At 35.3% G+C, this 22,609-nt stretch overlaps 1 protein-coding gene across 2 annotated transcripts; it reads left to right on the forward strand.

The window, feature by feature from the left end:
- Positions 1-1,474: 1,474 nt before the first annotated feature.
- Positions 1,475-21,225, forward strand: LOC147079971 (putative ATP-dependent RNA helicase TDRD12). 2 transcript variants are annotated; one of them, XM_085947368.1, is made up of 4 exons: positions 1,475-1,680; positions 5,082-5,367; positions 13,861-14,399; positions 15,631-21,225. In XM_085947368.1, coding segments are annotated over exons 2-4 (4,572 nt in total). In that variant the 5' UTR covers positions 1,475-1,680; positions 5,082-5,365; the 3' UTR covers positions 19,662-21,225. The 2 variants fall into 2 exon arrangements, with proteins under 2 accessions (XP_085803494.1, XP_085803484.1); XM_085947358.1 differs by lacking the exon at positions 1,475-1,680 and adding an exon at positions 1,841-2,042.
- Positions 21,226-22,609: the final 1,384 nt, after the last annotated feature.

Here is a 22,609-nt window from a genome sequence, read left to right on the forward strand (position 1 = left end):
TACATTATGGATGGTCTGCATTGTTTCGGATTGATAAAATTTGATTTTTGCCAGTATTATTCACAATATCCAGTCAAGAATTAGTAATTTTCATCCACAGCGACATAAATTATTCTAATTGAATTTTCTATACTCAATTATGAACTTCTGTTTTATTCATAATCTCAACAATGCGTCATCCAGAAGGTAGGTATGGTCTATGGAAAGAATATCCATCAATATAACGTTAATATAAAAATAATAATTATACCTACCACTATTCAGCACAACTTCTCTTGTACTATTTATCTCGGTACTTGTGACTGGTCGTCCGCCGTCTGACTTGACTTGAAGTGTCTGACAAGTGTTGAATTCTGGTATCTTTTTGTCATCGAATGTACGCGAAAAAAATATTTTTTGAAAATTTTTGTTGAAAATGTAAAAATATGCTAACCGGCGAATTCATTTAATTCCATTTTTCTATTTGACCTAACCTATCCCAACCTAACCTAACCGGCAAATTCGAATAATTCCATTTTTCAAAATTGTGGTATTATTGACGTACTATACATTTTTAATAGTACGCGGACCAAAATGTACTATAATTATGTTCGGTTGCAAGCACTGCGTTCACTGACTGATAACAAATGTCAGTGCGCATAGACTAAAGGTACGTTTACATTCGAACGAGAAGTATACCAGAATTTTATGTCAGATCCATGCAGGTGTAAACAGTAAGTGAAATTTTATGTGTCTGACATAAAATTTCACTTACTGTTTACACCTGCATGGATCTGACATAAAATTCTGGTATACTTCTCGTTGAAATAAAGTCTCGACACGTTATTCAATGGCAACATTGGAATAAATATATGCGGTCCTTACATATGACATTGTAATTTATTCGGACACTTATTTTGTATACTTCTCAAAAACGTTATGTCAGTTGTCAATATGGGAATGTTAAAAAAGAAAGCAGCGAGTGTTATTATTTTAAGTCTTTTGGCAACAAAAAGGAGGAAAAAATGGTCTAGATGGGTGCGGGAATGGATTCAGCGACGAGAAGAACTAGGTGCCTTCCGTTTAATGTCAGAGTTTAAAATCGAAGATCCAACTCAATTTGTGAACTTTAGTTTGCAAGATTGGACCTTTTGCCAAAAAACAAGACACACAATTTAGAAATGCCATAAGTGTAGAAGAACGATTAACAGTAACATTGCGATATCTAGCACTTGATCGTCATTGCATATTCAATATAATATTATCGTATTACGAGTGCAGGTGTGGGCCAAAATGAATTAGGTAATACCATTTGAAGCGCATTTTTTCTTCACAGAGTGCATCAGAATTAATCGTATGTGCCGAGAAAAAGCGATATTTTATTTTCGAACAAAATCCATAGAACACGGCACATCCGATTTATTTCTCACTGTCTCTGATTTTTGACAGATCGCTACAGTACATTTATTAACGTAAACGTTGGGCATACATTCATGGTGTACCTATGATAATTGATTGTCCGTTGTTTAGAAATATACCTATGCAATTCACTAGGTACCTGTCAAACTACGAATAATGTGTCAGGTACTTGATATAAAAGTAGACGGGAGTCCAACTTCGGTGATATATCGCGGCAATTTCGGAATTGTCGAATACGCGGTGTTTACATTTGCGTATATAAGTAGATTGAATAAGTGACAGGTGAGTGTCGACACACGCAAAATAAGTGGCTGGTACAAATATAATTACTGTTTACACTTGGTGAATATGTTGTCATACATAAATATGACAATATAAATGTCAAATGTAAACGTACCATAATACATAGGCTGACTAATATACTAAATATGCGCGCGACGACGCACTGCTAGTCGCCAGACCCTTTAGCTCGATATGTCATAGACTAATATACTATATGTATTAGCTTTTATTCGATATACAAGACGCTCGCCACCTAGAGTTCCATAAAGAGCTAAAAAGAGGGCATAATATTTCTTATTCAGTACTCAGTAGCCATTGTCAGTTTCCGACGTCGATTCCCGGTGATCACACAATGCATACAGGTGATTTTCGCAATTATGTGTGTTTCTGCGGTGAATTTTTTTACTGTAGGTAATTGACCCCATGGTATTCCATTGGCTAGATCTCGATAACTTCTCCCGAAATGCAATAATTTTACAATCATGGGTTCAAGTCGGTTATGGGGAGCCAGGCTGGAACCGTGCTAATTGCCATAGCCGATTTTGGCTAAATTCATGAATTCAAGAATGAAAACCTAACCTAACAAATAATCCAGTATATCGGTTATTCTCAAAATGTGCCTGCCGCTGGCTTCCCCATAACCGACTTCTACCCAATCATGTATTATCATGATCATTTTAATAATAACGAGTGGACAAGGAACCAGACAATGGTTTGCGATGTAATAGAGTTTATTAAAAGCCTTAATTCGAGATGGGCTGGACAAATAGCTCGAAGAAGAGACAATCGTTGGACAAATCTAGTCATCCAGTGGTATCCAAGAAGTACAAAACGTCCGCAAGGTAGGCCTAGAGGCCGCTGGATCGATGGAATGATAAAGTTCTGCAGAAGTACGTGGCAACGCAATGCACAGCACCGAGAGAAGTGGAAGCAGCATGAAGAGGCCTTCATCCAGCAGTGGATAGATTCAGGCTGATGATTATGATGATATTAATATTACCTATGACAACAATTAAACAGGAATAATTAGTATCAAGTAAATATTGAAATTAAGAAATATGATAAGATATCACAATGCTTTCATAATACAATACTCTCTCAGTAATCCGCCACACCAAAAACCAGACAAGTCTCCAATTAGTGAAAGCGGCAGATTATCGTGCATACATACAAAATATGGTAAAAATTAAAACAGGTAGGTAGGAATTTCGTAAAAATAGTTGTATTTTTTTAAGAAATTGTACTAGCACATTACGGCTGTATTTATAATAAAATTCAAGTATTTACTTAATTATACATATTTATAAACTAAGTTTATTAACTACTTAAATATTAAACAGTAAATCACTTGATATAACCAATTGTTCAGTGAGGCAGATATTCTTGAATGGCTTAGGATTCCTGGCTTTCCCTATGACCAAAAGCTTCATTTTGCGTTTCCCGGTTGTATTGGAGCACGGCATAATTGTGATGCGGTCCTTGGGCACTTTCCTCCCTGGTACATTACTTTCTTCGCGATGAACGTACGTTTTACGAAGGAGAAGTCTCCAAAATACCCGTCTAATGTCTAAAAACGAATTTGACAATTGAATACCGGCGAATTATTGAGCTTGATTTTGTGCTTTCAACAAGTAAAAATAACGGCTGATTATAGTAGTTGTCGGATAATGAAGCGGCGGATTACTAAGAGTGTAGATACTGTATTATATTATTTATTTTCTACTTTTAAGCGAGAGATATAAAAAAACCAAATTATTCATTCATTTACAATGTCAAACAAAATATTTTCAAATTCAATTAGTTATCAAGTATCTATAGCAATCATACCACTCAGCATGACAAGTGTGACACACTTCAATTGTCAGCGTTTCCTCAATCATAACCTAGATCAACAGTGTCTATTATGATTTATTTAATTGCGACAATGCGAGGGTATACTGACAGAACGCATTATTTCAGTTTTTGCTGTTTTTCTATTTTAAATGTCAAAATGTATACAATTTTATGCTCTACGTCCTGGTAAAACGCACAAAGACATAGGATATAATGGTGAGAAAATAGAAACATTATTAAATCATATTGTTATTTTTTTATTCTGATAGAAAGCATGATAATGACCTAATGCGTTCTGCGTATACAAAATACAGGACTTGTAACATGTCGTATATTGTGTTTGCCATAAAGGTTAGTCTTTATAATGTAGAAAAAATGTTTTTAAATCATAAAAAATTCTATGTGGGAGAACGCTTTGAAAAAAAAATTAAAGTCCTTTTTGCGATTATCTCAGAACTTGTTTTAATGAGTTAATGCTTTTTGCAAGGACGATTCATAACTCATCAGTTATCCCGAGTCACACAGTCAACCGTCATTCCACTTGAGTCCAGTCTCGCGGTCCTATTCATTCGGTCTCATCATTACATCCGTACCCGTAACATTACTCTATCTTCTTTATCATTGTATTTATTTATTTTTGTAACAATAAATAATCTCTCTCGTTGAAACTTCTAACCACTACCCCCACACCTCATCATCCCCTAAATATCCATTGCTTACATATAGGTATAGGGAAAACTAAAGTGAATTAGTAAATACTGTCCAACAAGAAGATTTAGGCACAAGCCGGAAGGCGCTGTTGTCGACTAAATGGGAGGAGCTTGTTAGTTTATAATGGAAGTGCGGTTAAAAATGGGAGGAGCATGTTAGTTCACAGTTTTAACACGTAGCCAAGAAGATGTTGTTCGACTATAGGTAGGTATACAAATAAATGAATGAAAAAATTATTTGACAATCGATTTTACAAAATAAGAGCATAAAATGTTCATATCGAAAAAAAATGACCTATTACACCTTATTTGATAAAAATGGAAAAAAATACAGGACACTGACATTAACCTCAAAAAAGAGGACTTTTCGGGGTAAAAGAGGACGTCTGGGAACCCTATCTTTACCTCTAAGTAATAGTGGCATTCTATTATAAACAATTCGTACTCGTATGTAACCTTAGCAAACATAATACGTTTTAAGAATTCAATTGATGAATCAATTTTTAAGTATGACTTGAAATCTGGTACATGACTAAAAACATGAAAACAGTGCTGAGCTCATTTGACGGGAGCATGCTGTGTGGTATATACAGATCCATCAATGACACACAGTCGGCGCGGTAGTACAACAACGAGCTCTACGCTTTGTACAGCAGCCCGCACACCGTACATTCCATCAAATCGGGACACTATAGATGGCTGGGCCATGTAAACAGGATGGACGAGTCAAGAAACTAACAAAGAAACTTACGGGGAACTTACTTACTTAAACTTAACTCCCACGGAGACGACTCAGGGGTTGAGTGCCTATATAAACTTCATAAACTGTATTGAAATAATAAAATAATTTCATTTCAGATCCCCCGCCTGACGAATTCCCTGTCCGAGTGGTGGGAATATTAAACCCCCAGGATTTTTGGATTCACAAGGTATTGAAAGAAGACACTCCTTATGCCAGAAATCCTGTCATCAGAGCGGGGATTTATGGAGCATTTCCAGCAATACCGCAATGCAGACCTCAGAAGAATAAGTCAACAGTTCAAAGGGTCAAATTCTGGACTTCCAAATCCCGCTTATGGTTTACGAATTATATAAAAGATACAAAAGATGGCATTGTGTTTGCCCCCAAAGAAATCATCGATATGTGAGTATTTTCATTTTTTAACATAAAAAGGTATGTAAATTGGTTGGAGCAAGAATACAAGATTATTCGACTTGTGGTATGAATTTCACAGTCCTGTCATTTGTGTTACCTGTCAAATATTTCACGTCTATTTTTGACATATCGTCAGCTGAAAGCAGAGTAATAATATAAAGAGAGTGGTTATTGTTCGGCGAAATGAAGCCGTGTTTCCTGCGTATAACGCATAGTAGAAACTCAAATGTATTATTATTAACCACTTCCCAGTTAGATTTTGGTGAGAAAGAAAGTCTAAAAATTGTCAGATATTTTTTTAAACATTTTTTAAACAATTTATTAAAAATTTTATTTTTACGTTTGTTTTACTTTTTTTCACATTAAATAAACAGTTTTTTACAATATTTAAAATTTTATGAAAAATGTGAAATTTTCTTTTAACGTTTTATTATAAATTACATGTTTTTTTACATTTTATCACAACAGATATGTAGGTTTATGTTTTAAATTTTACGAAAATAATTTTAATAAGTCTTTTTGGTATGGTAAATTTTGAAAAATTCAATACACAACCCTACATCACAATCTCGTCTCCTTCCGTATTCGTTTGTGATTATCATTCATATGTGAGCAGCATATTTTGCACGTCTAGTAGGCCTTTCTTTATTCGCCGTAGATGGTATTGGTTGGTAACTAAAATGAAGCTAATAAGTATGAATAATATATACTTATTTTTTACGAACTTACTTCTAAAATGTGCTCAAAAGTAACTAAATTCAAATTACAATAACATGCAACATACCTAACACAAAAATAACTATGAATGAACAATGAAGTCATTGACTAATCGTAATATACACAGGCTAAAGCTTTTATTATGTCATATGGCTCATATATCACTCAAATACCAGTCAAAACAAATAATAAACTGTGTGACAAGTTGAAATACGATCTTCCCGAATGTAGCTCGTGATAAACATTCCTGTCAAGTTAAGAAAAAAAACGCCCGAGTAAGACTCGGGCTAGTCAGTGTGCAAAGTAAATCCGCGCCCGAGTCACACTCGGGATAAACAGTCAAGTGGTTAACTTAACTATGAAACGTTATACCAGTGGCGAAGGGTGGAGGTAGGCTGTTAAGATCCGCCATAAATAGTACAAATTAAATTTTGTTAGTCATATTTGTTTTTATTGAACTAAGACTATAATTTATAGATGGTGTTGGTTAGTTTTTGAAAATCAATTAAACCCTGCCAAACCAAACCATAATAGTATTCATACTTATTTGTTTTTGTTGGATTAAGAATACATATTACACATATTATTATTGGCTATTTTTTTAAAATTTATTAAGCCCTGCCTAAACCAAACTATAATAGATAAAGAAATATTATTCTATCTATAAAATATCCAAAGTTATGTATGATTTTAATGCACATTTTTAGATATTTAATAGATAGATGAGTATTTTTTGCCTATTATCTATTAGGGCTTGGTTTTCAAAGGGTTTAATTTAATTTAAAAAACTGACCAACATCAATCTGTAAATTGTAGTCTTATTTCAATGAAAACAAATACGTATGGCTGACAAAGTTTAATGTGCACTATTTATATTGGATCTTAACAGCCTACCTCCACCCTTCGCCACTGCGTTATACCATCATGTTGCTTCTCAGTACGGCTAACAAATTTAAACACAACATTGTTTACCTTATCTTTTACTAAATTAACTAAAAATATTTTTTTTTTTTTCGACCATGTCCGATCCTAATAGGATCATAGGGCCTCCACAGAGTAGAGGTTTGTATTAACAGATTTTGTTTTTTTACGAGAAATGGATGTCAGCCACTTGCTCAACCTATTAGGTCCATACCCTGACTCACACACAAATTGAAAAACAATATGTGTACTTGCCAGACCCAGGATTCGAACCTGAGACCCATGGCGTGATAGTCGCAACGCTCAAGCCGAGCGACCACCGTGGGTAATTTTATATTTAACACAAAAACAATAAATTTCAGCAATACATGCTCGAAGTTTTTAAATGAATGTAATCATTAAAATCAATATTTACCGGCGACGGTACAAAAAATATTTAATACAGCCATAGAAATTCTATCTTATTCTAACGCATATTGCGGAGATATAAGCGAGACGAATGCTTTCTCACTCGCACTTATGGTTCATTTTTGTTCAACTGTGGATGAAAGTCTACCATTTAAAATAATGGATCGTGCTAAACAAATGCTATGGTTTGTTTACAATTTTTAAATTCTTGGAACCTTCGCATAAAAGATTCCCTCATATTTAATATTGCTGTCCTGAAATAATCTGTGCTAATTAGGGCATTGCTTTTTTGACGATATTTATACAATTCTTCCAAATGAATCAAGGATCCCTTCTCTAAATCTTAAGCAAAAAGTAACTATTTTTCGTCGAATGAGATTACTTCTTCGAGTATCGAAAACGTAGTGTTTCCTTTTCCTTGTAATTTATGATTGAGGAAATTTAGTTGTGATCTACCACGAAATAGAATTTTTGCAACCACCGATCGATCGTTTGTCAATTCTGAATATTGATTATTCTTTTTTTCGAGGAATATTTTAATTTCATTTCGGCAAGAAAACGCTTTAAAACTGCACCTCTTGAAAGCCAACGCACTTTTTTGTGAATGAGAAGGTGTAATTCACTCAAAAATTCTTAAAATTGACGATTGTGAAGCGTTTTTGCCACAATGCTGTTGGTAATCTTAATTACCAATTCCATAACTTTCAAAATTTCTTCTGGAAATGTCTGTGTGCAAAGCGCTTCTTGGTGGATTATACAATGAAACGTTAGTACCTTGTGATTATTTTTTTCTTTTAAAAAAAAATTCTTTTTTCCCGCCTGTCATACTTTTTGCCTCATCGGTTGTTTCAATTGACACAATTTTATTTAATGGAAGGTGATATTTTTCCATCCAGACAGCCTTTGCCAGTGACGTCTCGTGGGGGTAGGCAGATTGAGTGTCACTTGGGGCGGCAGTTACTCGAAGGGCGGCAAATCGAGGAGAATCATTTCGTATAATATATATAGAAATAGCTACCTAATCTTAGTAATAACGAAAATATTTTTCCATTAAAAAATTCAGCTCACTGTAGTTATATTAACACAATCGCTGCGGACCTTTTAATTACTTTTTAATTACCGTATTTAAATAACATGCTAATTGGATCGATCAGCCGCTTAACGGGGACACGGCAGCCGTGTCATCTGCGTCGAATGAGTTAAGTAACATAAAAGGTTTAACAGGACTGTAATTTTTTTGTCGAATTCGCGATGTCTAATTAATTTATGTTGCCTTTCGACGTCCATAGTGACCAGTAACAACACGTGCATAGGTGATAAAAAATACGGTATAAAAAATGGGGCGGCATTTTGGAGCTGCCCAGAGGTGGCATTTTGTCTAGGGGCATCACTGGCCTTTGCTATGTCCTCTCCTCATGTATGGCCCTTGAGTGGCAAGAATTCCATAAGTTCTTCTTTACAACCACCAGGATAAAAAGGGAAACTTAAACTGTGTCCTTTATGTTGCATGACTCATTTACAGCAATGAATAAAGAAGGAGCCAATTTTATACCTTCCACTTGGTAGGTTACATTTAAAGACATTTTACACAACAGTTCTGTCTGTCACTGTTTTAGCAGATAACGGCAATTCTTTAATTTTTTTAAGAATATCTGATGCATTTATAAAATTATGATTTATGAATTTGGCAAAAAGAGCCGCGGTTTGCCGACCCCTACTCTAGCATTAGGTGAAGTGATTGGAGAACACTGTAATCGCCATTAAAGGCAAATATCTCAGTCACCTGCACTTTACAGATCGTCGCTATAGGATTTGTTTCCCGAATAGACCAAATGTCAATTTTTCAGGAGACGAAAAACAAATTTCATTGTCGTATATTGAAATATCAGTAGATGTATCAATCATTCTTTCTACACTGTATGATTGCAACATTATCTAAGAATAGATTCCAAGAATAATATACTGGTATAAATCAGTAAATGCACATAAAATGCGTTTTATTTACAAGTACTCGTTGTGGATATTCGGGAAATTTTTAGCGCTCTCTCAGAATAATGGATATTCGGGACAAAACATGGACGTTCGGGACTTAAGACCGTAGTGTGATGCTGCACGGCCCACGGATTACTGAGTGGTCAAAAAGTACGCACCTCAAATGTTATATTTATTAACATACATAATTTTGAAAATCATTTCTGAGAAAATATATTGTAACCAATAGAAAAAATCTTTTTGAAAAAAGTAAGACACCCGGCAGGAATCGTCCTGCATCTCTTGGGTTTACGACCCAGTCCACGAATTATCCACTATGCTACGAGGTGACATACTTATGACGACAAACTTTAACTATTGGCCTTTTAATACCTGCTCATCAGTATTCTTCAAAATCAAGCGACTATCGGCGATCGGTTTTTGTTTATTAAATAAAAGTAGGTATCTACTACTTCAATTACTAACCGACGTCACGGATTTCTCCAATATTTTATGATGGTACTTACTCGTACTTGCTAACAATTTTATATTAATACTTTTTCCAAAAAAAAAAAAATCTATGTATATATATCTGTATATTATTATATCTATATATTTATATAATTAACAATTAAACTTATTACAAACCACCAAATAAATATTATATATTTACTATTGGAATGACAACACAAAATAATAGCATCTATAAATTAATTACCATTGGCTGCTAATATTAGGTAGGTACCAATATCCTAAGTATATAATATTCACCAAATAAATAGTTACTAACATACATATTAAATTAAATTAACTATCAGCGCATTCAAAAATAAATAATAGCATCGCCTTTATTTTCATAGAAATGCCTAGATTAAAAGTAAAATAAAGACAAACAATGTTGCCGGGTCATACTGTAGAATTCATATAACCGTTGGGATTTTGTGTCATTTATCAAAACAAAATGCAGTTATTTAGGTTAAAATACTCACTTCCAAAACTTTACTATAAGTTCAGGGCGAACTGGTGATGTATCAGTTATAAATGATCTCTTCAAATTTGATGAATTCACTATTAAAACAATAGTAACTTTAAAAACAATATCAATAAGACGAAATTTGAAAGAGCACTCCGGACGGCCGAAAAATATGAAAGTGGGCGTGATTGTTTTAGAGCTGGACAGCGTGAATGTGGGAGCGAGATGCACGGCGTCAGCGCGGTTTGATTGGCTAAAAGTCATATTCGGGAAATAAAAACTCAGCCGAGATTTATTTCGACCAAAATTAACTTGGATATTCAGGTACGAATAGTTGGACATTCGGGAGAACAGCACAGAGTAATTGCAACTTAACATGGCGTATTCGGGTTTTTCAAAAAAATATCTCTGTTCCTAGATAAAAATATATTGTTTTTATAAATGATTTCGGTAGAGTTCAATAAAAGAAATTGAACTGCATTAAAATGTCGATTTCGACAAAAATGGATATTCGGGAAACAAATCCTATAGCGACGAGATGACATTATTGTAGAAAACCTTAAGAACAAGATGCATTAACGCAAATGAAAGCCGCAAAGTAGGTTTAAAGATAAATGTCTCAAAGGCAAAAGTAATGATAAACTGTTTTTTTGCCGAACGAAAAGTGATCTTTATCAACGGCACTCAAATCGAACGGGTCAACAACTATGTCTATCTCAGATTATAAAATGTCAATTGATAGGGTGGTGTGTATGACGAGATTGCTCACAGAACCAAATTGAATAATATCTTCAAAAGTGACCTGCCATTGTGGCTTAAGCGTAAAGTGTTCAATGAATGTGTGCTAGCAGTGCTAACATATATATGTGGAAATCCAATTAACACCGAACCTGTTTAATCGTATACTATATTATATTATCTCTAACTATGTCAAGTCTAACTAGTGACTCTGCATGATGCTATGAGTCTTATTCCGTGGAGATAAATGAAACATTGTTCCGCTGTTTAATTATTCAAAATACCTCATAAGTAACTCGTTTAGACCGAACTATCAGTGGTGTGTGGTAACTTCTGAGATTGGGCATACTCTTAAGGCCGAGAAACGGTTAATTGTTCTGTTTTAGCATCACTCACATATTATATTCAGAAGGAGCAAAGATGTTGACAAAAACCAAGTTAGCTACAAGTAGGGAATCCAATCCCGAGCCAAAATTCTGATCCCGGGATTTCGGGATTACAATTTGACAATCCCGGGATCCCGGGACTGGTCCCGGGATTGGCATTTTTTTCCATTGTTAATATAAAATTTTTATATTTACAAATAACATTGATAAAATCGGTCAAAAATAAATCTAGTATAATTTATACTATTTAAGACATTTATTGTTAATATTGTATACGTTCTATCTTGGAAATACACAAGTTTAATGGAGTAAATAATATTGTAATATAAATAATAATGTGAATTTAATATGAGATTGCTGTTTCTCATAGTAAAGACATAATGAATGGATTAGCGAGATTTAAAATAGTTAAGCAAATAATCATGGCGTACTTATGGCCTTTCCGCTTCATAAATCTAATTAGTCAGCCAAATATGAAACTGCCGTAAAACGTATGATATCATGGTGGAATTACTTTGTTAAAAGTGCTTTTTTCCAATCTTTCTGATTTTTAATAATTTATGTGAAAAAATAAAATGAATCGGCAACCTACACATGGGTATAAATCAAACTTCATTCAAACTCAGTTTATTTCTAATGTAGTTATTTTTTTATTAAAAGTATTTTTTCTGTTATATTTTCCATCAAAATTGATAAAAAAATCAATCCCGAAATCCCGGGATTATGTTTATCAATCCCGGGATTCATAGGTATTGAAAATAGCTCGGGATCCCGGGATTGGAATCCCTAGCTACAAGTGACTTTGCATTGCAGGTTGATTTGAAAAGAACTTCACACTTCTACTATGACATATCACTGTAATCTCAGGTTCACCCAATTAGTAAATTACATGCATGTTTATGTGTGCAGACACATTTACATTTTACACATTGACACATACAGAAAATTTATAAGAATGGATAGTATAAAACAATGAAATTCAATTTCAATTTGAATTTCTGTATTAAAGCAGACGTTTGAATTTAACGGCCTACGTGCTCGTCGTAGGTCAAAATTGAGTTTTTATTGTATTTTCATACCATGATCCTGGACACTCCTTAAACGTTGTAGATAATCTATTTATATAATTTTGAAGCCTTATTATCCTTTATAGTTATTTTAAACATTTGATGACTGCATAAAGTATTTTTGTTACATAAAATAGTATTCTTTTAAACCTCTCGCTTAATGCCTAATTCTTGTCAAATTTGGGATGTCAGAGATTATCAATATAATTTTTTATCGTGAATATTTTACAAAAATTATCTCATAATAAATTATACTTATGGTTTTATAAATGCGTTTAAAAATTAATAAATGTAAAAAATCTTAACACCACTGCACAGTTATGTACCGAAATATGACCATATTCTAAAACATTAGAGCGAGAGGTTTAAAAGAATACTATTTTATGTAACAAAAATACTTTATGCAGTCATAAAATGTTTAAAATAACTATAAAGAAAACAACTACAAATAAAAAAAACTCAATTTTGACCTTCGACGAGCATGTCCCCCCTTAAGACTCAGCTGTAAATAACTGTGGAAAGACTTCGTAGCCAATTTTATGTAGGCAACCGAAAACAATAGATTAAACATTATTTTTAAGATGAATAATCACATAAAACACTGAGAAATGCATACGTAGGTTATGTAAAATAGCAACAGACTATTAAATATCATTTAAGTTATTATAGATAAGAATAAATATAAGGCCTAGCTCATCGCCAAACATAAAGAACACGACACTCAGTGGCTCCATGTTAAGAGAATCACGTAAATAAAAACATGTGTACCATAAATGGTAGTAGACTTCCGATCCTTAGTCCACGTTATTTACCAGGGGACGCAATCTTCCAATGCATATTTGTGAGAACAAAGAAATTTAATAGGGAAAAACGCTAATAAAACACTAGAGAAGAAAGTTAAAAACATTACAATTCAAGACCAATTTACATTTTGAAAGTACTAAAGAAATACACAAAGATTACCATGCTTTCAGCATAAAAGGTGACTTACTTTTCCCTCCACCACCCGATACGTCTCCACATCTGTTATGCAGGTGTATACCGTAGCGTAATGAACATTAGGCACTCTTCAAATTTGTGCCGAAAGTGTCCCAGGCGCATCTTCCCAAGATCTTGGTTGGCGTGCACTAGAGTATGCGTGATTCCTACTTTGATATAATGTATTACTATCAATTCTCGAAGAGAAAAGACCTTCTCGCTCGCTGTAAAATGCTGCCGTAAAAGACCTCGCTTGATCTAGAAATTTACAAAAAAGTGGTAGGTATCTATTAAATAATGACTTCTTCATTTTGTATTTCAGGCAATACTCAATAGACGGCATCTCACCGGTTTGCATGTACGGCGAACTGTACGTCTATAAGAATGGCGTCCGCATACGCGTGTCCAAACTGCTCTACAATAAGTGTCTGGCTTACAGAAGCTATATGCAATTCGATAAGTACCGAAAAGCAGACAGATTGCCTAGAATGATAAACACAGATGAGATATCGAACATCGTCTGTATGATAACAAACGAAGTGCCGAATTTTAAAATCTGTCCCTATATTGAATTTCGACGACAGCAGATGAATGTGCCTTGGACTGTTAAAAGCAGAGAACAACAAGTGCTCGACACGAAGGCGATGATACGACTTCAGTTGAGATATGACGGTGTGCCAATGGAGGAAATCAATCGCACGCTGATGGAGAGGGAAGAAGATTGGAATCTTGGATGCGACAGTGACGATTTGTATGTCACTAACTGCGGTTGGGAGTTTGTACTCCACCAGCGAATGATGAAAAAAGTGGCAGAAAAAATGGCACCCGAAAGAGTGCCACTAAATCCTTTAAAATGTGTAGGTATGTGGAATATATACACTTTATTTTTTACATACATTACACAGGGAATGGGACAATTGAGTGCGGCACTGTCAAATGAAATTAATAGACGTTTGTTACAATTTTATATTATATTATATTCAGTTTCTATCTACTACTTAGTGGTTTTTATTCATTTTGCTCTTAAAATAGTGTTTTTTATTGTGGATCGAGAATTATCATGACTAAGGCTTTATATAAAAATAAAAGAACACTCTTCTAGTCGGAACCTAAACATATGAACAACGAAATCATTATTTACGTGTGCATATTTAAACTCACTCTCTCAGTATTCAATAATAATATAATTTAAATATAAATAATAATATTAAATATATATTTTAAAAGTACCTATAAATCACAAATGTATATTTATTTTGAATTTCATTCGATTGCGTGGCGCCCAGTTGTTCCGGTGCCAAATCGTTCTAGACTCCATAACACATCGTACACTATTGCCCATTGTTATTATATTTTTCCGACTAGACAGTGGTGATTTTCCATGAAGCAGAAGAGGCAGTCATTTCATCAGAATTTAACATAATCTTTACAACAAAAATTCCCAACCATGTGCCCGCGGACACAGGCGTGGTCGGAAGCACTTTGGCTTGCATCCACGGATTCATCTGTGCATTTTATCTTAATATATATATTACCTCAGTGGCGTATGTAAACTTGATTGAGATGGTTTTGAAAAACAACGTTGTGTGTGAGTCAGGGTATGGACCTAATAGGTTGAGCAAGTGGGTGACATCCATTTCTCGTAAAAACAAAATCTGTTAATACAAACCTCTACTCTGTGGAGGCCCATATGATCCTATTAGGATCGGACATGGTTGAAAAAAAAGAAAAAGCTTTTTACCTAGAAAGTGGAAAGAGCACAGCATGCATGATGTTGGATAAACTGCCGCTGCTCTCCATCCTTATCGCTTCCACCTTCTCTGTTTCCCCTAGTCAGCTCCTTTACTTGGTCGCTCCAGAACGCTGACGCTCTTCCTCTGCTTCGCCTTTCATGGAAGCTACACAAAATCACGAGGTTATCCAGTCTTCACCGAGTAATATGTCCAATAAAATTCTTCAAAAGCTCGAGGATTCAATTAACCTATCTCCAATTCCTGAGAATCAAATTCTTGATTTTCAAAAAAAATTTAAATTTAATGAATTGCAAGTTTTAAGTTGGGTGTTAATTGAGTTGCCTTTTTTTGTTTTGTAGGATCTGACAATACTGAAGTGGTCTGCAAAAAATATACTGTATTTCCACCTGGAATGGCAATTGGAAAGCAAGTGATAAAGAAAAAAGGGGAGACACCAAATGAAAAAGGTGTTTACACGATAAGCACACCTGAAAATACATCCAAATCCTTCATAAATTCTACTGATGTAACTCTAAATGGATCCATGTCTATCACTGACAGAACTGAATATTCGGTGCATGCAGTTCAATCTACTTCAAAGAATAATTTTTCAGTCAGTATGTCGGTCAAACTGATGATGCATTCGCAGAGCGTAAACATCAGTTTGTGGTCGAGCATGATAAAAATGGCATTCCCGGATCGGATAAGAACCAACCTCTCTACGATCAATGTTGTGAAGCCTAACCGGTTGCAGACAGCTGTGTGGCCAGCTATGATGCGAGGACATAGTATCGTTGTCATTGGTCCTGCGCATAGTGGGAAGACACTGGGGATACTGGCGCCATTCTGCAGCTTGATTGCTGATTTTGAAGATGTCAAGGACTCCCGTGGCCCGATCGGCCTGATCATTACCCCCGACATTAAAACAACTCATTCCAATTTCTCGATGTGTAAAGAACTTTTGCGAGACACCAAAGTCAACGGAGTACACATAAAAGTGTTATGCGTCTACAGCATGCGCATGTATACCATGTTAAATATTGACGAGGGTTGCGACGTCCTCGTGATGACATCTGCAGCATTTTTGGAGTTCTTCGGGAGTAAATTGCCCCTGTTAGACTTGTCGCGGTTGAAAATGTTCATATTTGACGATGCTGACGTTTCATATTCCCAATGTAACGACGTCATTAATAAGATATATTCCGCATGCTGCACCGATAAAAGTCTCCGCTTTCAAGTAGCGCTGACCGCTAAAAGATGGATGGAACAATTCAGACCTCTAATAAAAGATTTCAATATCCCCATCGTATGCATCAGTGCTTTCCAGGAGTGCGTTCTGTATTCAAAAGTTGAATTGTTCATGGAGATGCTACTCCAGGATGATAAATTGCAACGTTTGATCGATCTGTTGAAGAAACGAGCTGGAATTTCATGGAAGCTGGTCATTGTCTGCATTAATAATGAGGAAGTGCTTGAAATACATGAAAAACTTAAGTCCATGCACTATTCAATCATTTATTTGAACAGTTTGAGTAGCATTGAAGATGTGCAGAGTGCGCAAAGAGTTTGGGAAACACACCAAGTATTGGTGTGCTGTGATATGAACCTCTCTCACATAAATGTCACGAATGCTACCTGGCTGATTAATTATTCATTACCGAACCAGTTATCAATCTTCAATATGCGGTTCGTTACGATGACGAATTCTTATGACAATATGTTTTTGCAAAACTCTTTGAAACCACCATTGAGAGTTAACATATTCGTTGATCAAGAAAACGTAGACCAGCTGCCGAAATTGATGGATTTCATCCATAGATGTGACACCGATATTCCTGTAGACATCAAAACACTAGCCGATGAGATATTCAGTTTCCAAGACAAGAAACGTGCAAACAAAGGAGTTTGCAATGAATTATTGAGCTATGGAAAATGCACCAATTTAGCGTTGTGCAATTTTAGGCATTCTATAATCGACAGAGACGTGCCAGAGAAATGGATTCCGTCTTCCGGTAGGGTCGTTTTTAAGGTTCTCACGATTCACAGACCGGATCTTCTGTCCGTGCAGTTGATAGAGAGCACATCTTTGGACGGTGTCGTTGAAAAGTACGATCAGAGATACATGGAGATCGCTTTCAAGATGACAGCGTATTTTACTGACAGGAGCAATGTGCGCGCACACGGCCACGTAGAAGAGAACGATATCGCCGCCATCAAAGTGACAAACAGCGTCACTTACGAAAGGTGTAAAGTCGTTAAGATATGTACGACTAATCGCACGGGCGGCCCGGATACCATACTCATTAATCTACTAGAGTCGGAAATTATAACCGAGGCGAAAGCTTACGAACTTTATTATTTACCTGACCATTTGAAAAATATCATATCGTCGGTCATTCGGATCAGGATTACTGGCTTAAAGCCAAACGCTGATAGTGTGGATTGGAGTTACAATTCAGTGAACGAAGCCAAGACAATACTGACTGATAGAAGTAATAAACTTCTTAATAGAGCCAATATAATATTGGCTATCGGTAACACGTTATTCGTTCAAAATATCCAGTGCTATCAGAAAGTGAATGTCGATAATATTATTGAAGTTAAAATAAACTATTGCGAGCATTTGATTTCTAAAAAATTATTAGGTGAGAATCCTTGTCACCTCGAACTTATCCGCCGGTTCTGTGATAAATTCGATTATAAACATCTGACAAAAAAAAATATCTCAAATGTAAATAGTGTAATTGTTAAGAAATCCGTCCTGCCTGAACCGCAGTGGGCGCACTTGAATGAAAACGAATACCATTCGGTTTATATATGGTGCACTGTCACACCGGATCAATTCTACATTCGAGAAGTAAAACAGCAAGATTTCTTAGATAGGTTAACAACAGATATACAAGTCTACGTTGAGAACAGAAAAAATGCTTTTATACCTAAAAAGAAACAGGCTGAATGGACATTCGAGGTCGGTGCGTACTGTCTGGCGAGATTTCCTGATGATGAAATTTTCTACAGAGCCAGAATCCAAAAGATCGATGCCAAGGAAACCGATGACAAATCGAAAGATACACTTTCTGGTAGTCAAAATTATTACCAATGTTTCTTTGTTGATTTTGGCGACTCAAAACTAATAGATTATGAAGATCTGTGTCCGATATCGCCTGAGTTTATTACGCGATTGCCATTTTTAGCTGTCGAATGTCGGCTTTTTGGAGTGAAACCTACAGGAGACACGTGGAACGATGCGTCCGGCGATCTGCTGTATGATTTAAGCTTCGACGAGATGAATTCGGAATACTTGAAATCATTTTACGCCAGATACTATATGCAAGAAATTGCTGATAAGACCCTCGGTAAAAAGTATGCATTGCTGCTGTATGACAGTAATAGTATAGATTTAATAAATAATGCACTGTTGGCTAAAGATTTGGCGGTTAATGTTGATGATGAATCGAGTCTGGTCGAAAAGGATAAGGATGATTTCAGGGAGTGGTTAAATTCGCAGTACATGAAGAATGTTTTAGATGATGATTTCGATACCGTGTCGAATACATCGAGTTCGATTCCCGATTTCATGCTTAAAAATAACTGTGCTCATTCAACGAGTTTATCCAGTTTTTCGGATCTCAGTGATGCTAAAAATAATTCCCAATTTATTCCATATAGAGCGGCCAAAGTGAAAAGTGGCATTGACAATTTGGACATTGATGCTTGGGATGTCCAGATTGACAAAGAAGACTATGAAGGCGTTATATTAAAAAACTCCATCTCTAAAGTACTGCCGAAAATTAAAGAGAATTTCGATGGTTCTAACGCATCATGGAAAAACGTCACTGTCACAGAAATTACTGATGTTCCTGATTTGAAAGTTACTACTGTAAATAGTAAAAAAGACAAACCGGCTGTGTTGGCATCCAAGAAAACTGTCCACAATACATGTAGTAATGAAGAGAAACCTGCGTTGACTTCTAAAAGACATGAATTAGTGTATAATAAAATTACAAACACCATAATTAAACCGAGTCAAGAGTTGACATTGACACAAAATGAAGTGCAGAGTAGAGTCCCGCATGTTTTATGGCACCAGACAGAAACTGAGGTTATTTTAAAAATAAAATTAATAGGCGTCAAAAAATACACATTGGATATCGATGACAAATTGGTAACATTTGAGACCATCCTTGATGATGTTAATTACCAGTTCAGATTGGAGTTGTATAATAATGTTATCAAGAAGAATTGTAGCCATCAGAACGTCAGTAGCTATATACAAGTCAGATTGTTCAAACTTCGGCCGGTCAGTTGGTTGCAGTTGATGAACTGCACCATCACGAAGCTCAGCTGGGCCTCGTACGATCCGGAGCATATCACCGGAAGTTCCGACTAAGAGGTGGAAGAGATGAGGGAACGGGAAAAGTCACCGATGGAAGCTCAACTAGACATGATTCAGCGGGTGCATAGAATGTACATAGATGTAGAAGAAGATAGTGACGAAAAGCTTGTTAACAACGATATGTATGCGGTCAAGTTAAAGAGATTGCAGCAAGAGGTGGATGCCTTTTGAGCCTCAGGACGTTTGTCATGACCCAAAAGACGAATGACGAATCTTTAGATTTTCACTTAGAGTAATCTCATTACAAACAGATTTTTTGTGTGAGAATTCAGTGTTGTAACAGTGGAAAATAAACTTTTGTTAGTTAAACAGTATTAGGGATACTGACAGCTTTTTTAGACTGAATTTATCATAAGAACTGTTGGTCCAAAGTTTTTTTTTTATGTGCCATAGCAATACGTTGGTGTTGTCACTATAATTATCAGAAATTTAATGTGTACGAAAAATCATAATTCTTGCACTGTTGCTCTCTAATTGGTCTAGCTCAATATCCCTGTTTGAATGGTAGTTTTTTTCTCAATCCATTCATATAGTATTTAACTGCCGTTTGTCCAGATTGTGACTCTAGCTTGAACTATGACGTTTTATATCATATTGATATCTTAATTACATTAATTACAGTGAAAAATGACAATATTATGACGTATAGTTTAAAAAATCACGTGTAATACTAGGCTTTGTGACTAAGTTGAGTAAATTGACTATAGAAGTTAAATATTATATTAGGTATCATGGCCCTATTGTACGAAGCCTTACCTGTCAGATTCTGGCCTTTGCACATTGAAAACATCAACCTTCACTTTTGACCAGAGATAACGACGGCAAAATATAAAGATCATTTACAATGAGTAAAATTCGCCATTTTCATAAATCAGTGTTGCAATTTAATTTCATTACTTAAAACAGAGTTTGCCAATGCACTTCATAAAATATCAATAAATAAAATGTAACCTTTGACACGAAGACACTCGTGAATAATCCTTCATGTAAAAACGCTCTAAAGGGGCGAAAATTAGGAACATTGCTGAAATTAATGTTTAACAATATTTATAAAAAAATTAGCCATGTCATTCAAATATATCGATGGGTCAGTTCCATAGTACAATAAGTCAAAAATTAGGAAGTTTGTTAGGTTAGGATTTCATTCATGAAGGAACATTGTTGTCTGCAATGCTCCACACACAATGCGTATTTTTTTCATCTCAGTGCTATAAAGATAACCGTATAGTATACGGTCATCTCTTTTCGATAAGAAAACTCATGGCAAACTGTGCTACGGTGAAATGTAATATGTACAATTTACATGTAACTAGCATTGTAATATTTGTAATGCATGTTTGTTGAATCATTTGATTTTTTTTATTATCATTACTAATATTAATTTAAGCAATAGACCAAAAATGACGAAACAAAAAAACATTGGAACCAAAAATGACAGTTTCCATTCTTGTAAAATGATTATAAATCAATAAAAATTCTTAAAATAACTTCTAAACAAAACTATTCTAAAATGTTATTTTTTATTAGTACCCATACATACTTTGTTTGAATGATATACCTACCCATAAGAAAGAAATTATTTATTTTTATTGCCTATTAAAATATTCAAATCTTTGATAAAAAAGTAATTCCGTGATATTATTACTTTTTATGAAAGACATATTTTCAGTGGCGGCTCGTGGATAAGATATCTGGGGGTGCTGCGGTTGATTAAAAATAAAAAAAAATGTTTCTTTGGATTATATTTTACTATTAACATCAAAATTAAATATAAATTATTAATTATATTAATAAGTAATTAAAATAAACAACTTTGCATAAATTGCTTGCAGAAATAAATGTTAATAAATCATTAAAGCTATATATCTTTCCTCCGCGGTTGCGCGCATGCTCACGTATGAACGCGGAAACGGCGAAATACTGTTGGGCCGGCAGTACCGATCAACCTCCCAGCTGTGTGACCCGCTCCCCGCACCCCTCCTTCACCCACTCGAGCATATTCCTGCGGGGTGTATGATAATTATTGGATGAATCGGTGCGCGGGCGAGCTTAATTCACGCTTAAGAGGGCTCGCACATCAGAACTCGCCGCATGCGTCTTACGACGAATTCGTCGATGTGACGTCATCGTAAATCAAGAAACAAACGTTATCAAATGGAGATTGGCCGATGCAACTCGACGCTGCGACGATCCTGCATGCAACATGTCGCATTCTGCTACAGCCTGCATGTTGTATCTAAAAAAAGTCGACTGCGCGCAAGCGCACAGCCCGCGGCCATCGGCCATTTCTGTCTCTATCTCTGTCTACACTGTCATTGCTCGCTCATCGGTCACAGCGCATCATCCTACACCCCCCCCCCCTTTCGGAGGTGACAATGTATGATTGCAGTGGCTAATATGCGTTAGTCTATTTAACATGAACCTAAATATCTTTAATATCCGATTACCATCCGATCCGACACATTATAGTCATTGTAGAATATCGTAGTCACTGGATTAAAATACCTCAAAGAACCTCATAGATGCGTATTGATTTTGGTATATGCAAAACAGGAGCGGTAACGAAATAAAACCATTAATTTTATTGGATTTAAATATTATAGTATTATATTTATCAATAACCACAAAAAGTGGTATACAATAACCCCTGTTCTACGACTTTTTTTTGTATGATTTTTTTTTGTAAACGGCAGTTGGCAGTACTGTCTCCATCTTGTTAATCTGGAAGCGATTCAGTTCGGTGGCGGTTTTTCTCAGTCCTTGCTGAAAAGTATTACTTTAATGCAATGTTTTGGGTTGGAAAATTAAAAACTTAAATTCTGTGATACTTTCCAGTGACTTTTGTGTGAGTGTCTGTATGAATTTTACGAAAGATATTGCGTTCTTTGTCCTTTCTTCGTAAGCATAAAAAAGTGCACAAGTCCTCCCTCCATTAATGTTCA

This window comes from Rhyacophila brunnea, unplaced genomic scaffold (genome assembly GCF_057557595.1).
Source record: "Rhyacophila brunnea isolate RB1 unplaced genomic scaffold, BYU_Rbru_1.0 scaffold_1, whole genome shotgun sequence".
NCBI lineage: Eukaryota > Metazoa > Arthropoda > Insecta > Trichoptera > Rhyacophilidae > Rhyacophila > Rhyacophila brunnea.